Source organism: Lactuca serriola, chromosome 5 (genome assembly GCF_051521515.1).
Source record: "Lactuca serriola cultivar US96UC23 chromosome 5, Lser_US96UC23_V15, whole genome shotgun sequence".
NCBI lineage: Eukaryota > Viridiplantae > Streptophyta > Magnoliopsida > Asterales > Asteraceae > Lactuca > Lactuca serriola.
In genome coordinates this window covers 201,048,179-201,051,832 of record NC_136412.1, presented here as the reverse complement: position 1 = coordinate 201,051,832, position 3,654 = coordinate 201,048,179, and the positions used below count along the sequence as shown (strand labels likewise).

Here is a 3,654-nt window from a genome sequence, read left to right as displayed (position 1 = left end):
GAAGCCTTAAAGGTATTGACAAAGTGTAGAAGCCCAACACAAAATAGCTACTAACTTGAAATAGTTTAGTTTGACCAATCTTTTAAAGCCTTAAAGATAATGACAACGTATAGAAACCGAACACAAATAACTATTTACTTTGTAACGTATAACTTAATTATTCATATCTCTTCTTTATAATCCATAACTTAATCATTCATATCTCTTATTTGTCAATAACTTATTAATTAACTAATAAACAAAATAAATACTAACTTGAAATACCGATCTTTTAATGCCTTAAAGGTAATGACCCCATATAGAAGCTCAACACAAATAACTATTTACTTTGTAATGCGTAACTTAATCATTCATATCTCTTCTTTGTAATGCATAACTTAATCATCCATATCTCTTCTTTGTACAAAAGGCATAAATGCCCTCCTAACCTCCAATAATCTTCAAAAATAGCTTCTCTAAGCTCTCCAATCATGTCCCACGTAACAAATATGGCCTTAACATTCTCATGACACCAACTACAACATGTTTTCTATCTTTGTACTTTCAATAGTATAGCATCTTTTCTTTTTGTATACAACAACAAAACCCCAAAGTCTCATAAAAATTAGGTTTCCAAAAAAGTCCTCACCCAAAAAAAATGATGATCTGAATCTGATAGATTACCCTAGCAAATGACTCCTTCTGGAGGTGCTTCCTCAGGAATCTGGAAACAAAGAACACAACAAAATTAACTTAATACCTAGATAGTACAGTGCAGCCAGAGCCGGGACAGACACAGACAGGACTCTCCTGACTCTGGCTATACTGTGTTTCGCATGCATTGGACTATGACAGACACTAATGTCAATGAGACAAAAAAAAAAGTTGCAATTTTTTTGTTTCATCCAAAAATATGGAACAAGACTCGCTCTTGATATTTTTTGTTTGTAAAAAGACGTAAATGCCCTTGTCATCCTCATTATCGATTACCTCTCCTGGCCTCCATTCCTCTTTGAACCATATACTGTTATCTCCATTATCATTTGAAATTTGAATGTTTTGTCTGCATAAACCAAAAGCATAATAAAACACAAAAAAGTTTATGATTAAAGTATTAATAAAAAGCCTCATTTCCATGAATTTCTCTATTGAGTCAAAAAGTAACATCAATACACAACTTATAAAGATCAAGTTGAAAAGAAACAGAACAAGATGTTAAGTGTGTAAATTGTGAAGGGCACTTACGTAATTTGAAGAGTGGGAAGTGACTCAGGAAGTAAATTAGGAGAAGGGTTTTGGCCAAAACCAAATGGCATAGATGATTGCTGACGTGGCACATTAAGATTTGGTGAAGCTGTAGTAGCAGTAGAGGATAATGCATTGCCAAATGTAGGTGTGGTGGCAAATGACTGTGTAGAAGGTGGACCCACCACTGCACCTAAACATGACATGGCAATAAGTAATAAATAATAACAATAATAATAAATTAATAATAACAATAACAACAACAACAACAACAATAATAATAATACATGAGAAAAATCAAAAATCACACCTGGATTTCCAAATGCAAAGGGGTTCTTCTGGGGTGTGTTTGATATCTGAGTAGGAGGTTGGAAATGACTAACTTGCCCAAAAATATTATTTGGAGCAGCTGGTCTAGAAAATTAAAAAAAAAATAGAAATGAAATATGAAAATTAAAGGGTCAGGGGTTAGTTATAAATTATAATAGAAAACAAAAAAGTGAAAAACGTGAATCCAAATTTTATAGAAAGGAAATCTTGCCTCATTTGGAAACCTGAATTGACAGTTGTACCCAATTGGCTGAAACTTGAAACCAAAGGAGGGGTATTATTTTGAATTGTTTGAGGGGTATTTCCGGAAAAGACGTTTTGGGTAGAAAGAGTTGAATTTTGTGGAGGGGTATAAGGATTACGAAGTAGGTTTTGGAATTCAGTCAACTTGGAATTCACTAAACTCCTCTCTTTCTCAACCTGTGAGATTTTTTAATTGCCAAAATTTATAAAAAGTCAAGAATCTTTCTAATTTAATGTAGAATGTTGTAATAGGAAGAAATGAAAGTAGAATGTGATAATAACTTACAACTGATTGAATGTTCATTCCACGTTTAGCATCATCATATGCAGCAGCTCGTAATTCTTCACAGCTAATATCACCAATAATATCACAAGGCCCACTAAAAAAGAATAAAAGAAGTTGATATTGAAAAGTAAATTGTAGAAAGTAATAATAAAATGATTTAACAAAAAAATGAACAACATGGGAAAGACCTCTTTTCCCTAACTTTTTCTATTAATCTGTTCTTTCTGCACCTAACTTAAACAAATACCAAAACTGCCCCTACTAAGTGAAGTTGAGGAACAAGAACAACATACTATTTGCAATGACCATAACATGTAAGCTTCCAAAGTGGTGTCTCATGCTCATAATCTTCACTAATTTGACGCTTGCAAGACTCAGAATCTGTGCACCTTCATACCAAAAAAAAACATCACAATTCAGTCAATTTCCAGGACAAATGAGGGAATGAGTTCAAAGCTTAGAATCTTACACATGATTAGGTGCAGAAGCCTGATTATTTTGTTTTTGTGGGGCTGAAGAATTAGGGGCGTTTATTGGGGAAAATCGGCTCCACTTATTTTCACCAGGCTAATCCATATAACAGATTAAAAAAAGTCACCAACAAGAAGATAATATGTAATATAAGATGAAACTGGAGTTAAACGCATAACGAACCTTGAATTGATTAGGTTTAGATCCAGTTTGGGAGTTGTTCTGAACACCAAATCCAAAAGGATTGGGCTTTTGAGGTTGGGGATCAGTACGCGGAGATTGTGTAGTGTTTTGAGTGCCAGTACCGAATCCAAAAGGATTTGGTTTTGCTTGCTGCTGTTGATTTTCATGTAGAAACCTGCATTCTGCACCATATTTACAGCTGCAAGAGATTGAACAATTGTTTTAAGAACAGTTAGCAGAAAAGGTAATTCGACAACGGACAATTTAAAGTCGCGAAAGCGATAAAAAAATCTGGTCGAATTTCATCAACAGCAAATCTTGCTTAGAGTTTCGATTTTTCGGCAGGTTTGAGAAGCATGAAATGCTACAGAGTGCAAAATTGATAAACCCTAAAAAATAAATTGAAGAAGAGATGAAGAAGATGCGTACAATCCACGCTGGAAGTTCCGGCACAGTGGTTTATGGGGAGGAGGCATCTCAATTCCCTTCAAACAGTATTGAAGTTCAGTCCCCCGACTACGATAGTTGTAACTTGTCAAACTTGTCGTGGAGTATTTGAAGTATGTTCGACGACTCCCAAACAATTAGGGTAAACAAAAATAAAACTTATCTAAAAAAAATCAAAAAAAAAACCCTAAAACAAAACCAATGCAAAAACCGTATCAAACTTGTATTGTGTTGTATGTTAGCATCAAAAGTTGAATAACAAAAAGCATAGGATACGATGCTTTTAGTTGCGAAAAATTTGGCTGTTTTTCGGAAAAAAATTCCAAAAAAATAAGAATTTTGAAAACGCGTTTAATTCGTCTATTTCTCTAAACCTTTCACGGAAAATAAAAATTTTCTTTTTTCTAAAATTACCACCGCCACCACCCCCACAAATGGACTCTATAGTGTTCCAGGTTGCAGTAACAGCC

At 34.1% G+C, this 3,654-nt stretch overlaps 1 protein-coding gene across 1 annotated transcript; it reads right to left on the bottom strand.

Annotated features, from left to right (window-relative positions):
* Positions 1–322: 322 nt before the first annotated feature.
* Positions 323–3,325, bottom strand: LOC145053473 (Zinc finger C-x8-C-x5-C-x3-H type family protein). The gene is made up of 10 exons (XM_079001526.1): positions 3,167–3,325; positions 2,738–2,936; positions 2,553–2,650; positions 2,377–2,472; positions 2,084–2,177; positions 1,766–1,974; positions 1,535–1,638; positions 1,225–1,417; positions 970–1,042; positions 323–703 (listed from the first exon to the last, which is right to left on the bottom strand). The coding sequence occupies exons 1-10, from the start codon at positions 3,211–3,213 to the stop codon at positions 665–667; spliced, it is 1,152 nt and encodes a 383-aa protein (XP_078857652.1). The 5' UTR covers positions 3,214–3,325; the 3' UTR covers positions 323–664.
* Between the last annotated feature and the right edge of the window lie 329 nt (positions 3,326–3,654).

What these genes read in the sequence shown, in the direction of transcription:
- LOC145053473 (XM_079001526.1), bottom strand. Translation starts at nt 3,213, where the DNA reads ATGCCTCCTCCCCATAAACCACTGTGCCGGAACTTCCAGCGTGGATT. An exon ending in TGTTATGGTCATTGCAAATA is followed by an intron (nt 2,178 to 2,376) that starts GTATGTTGTTCT and finishes ATTCTTTTTTAG; the next exon opens with TGGGCCTTGTGATATTATTG. An exon ending in AGGAATGGAGGCCAGGAGAG is followed by an intron (nt 704 to 969) that starts GTAATCGATAAT and finishes CTTTGTTTCCAG; the next exon opens with ATTCCTGAGGAAGCACCTCC.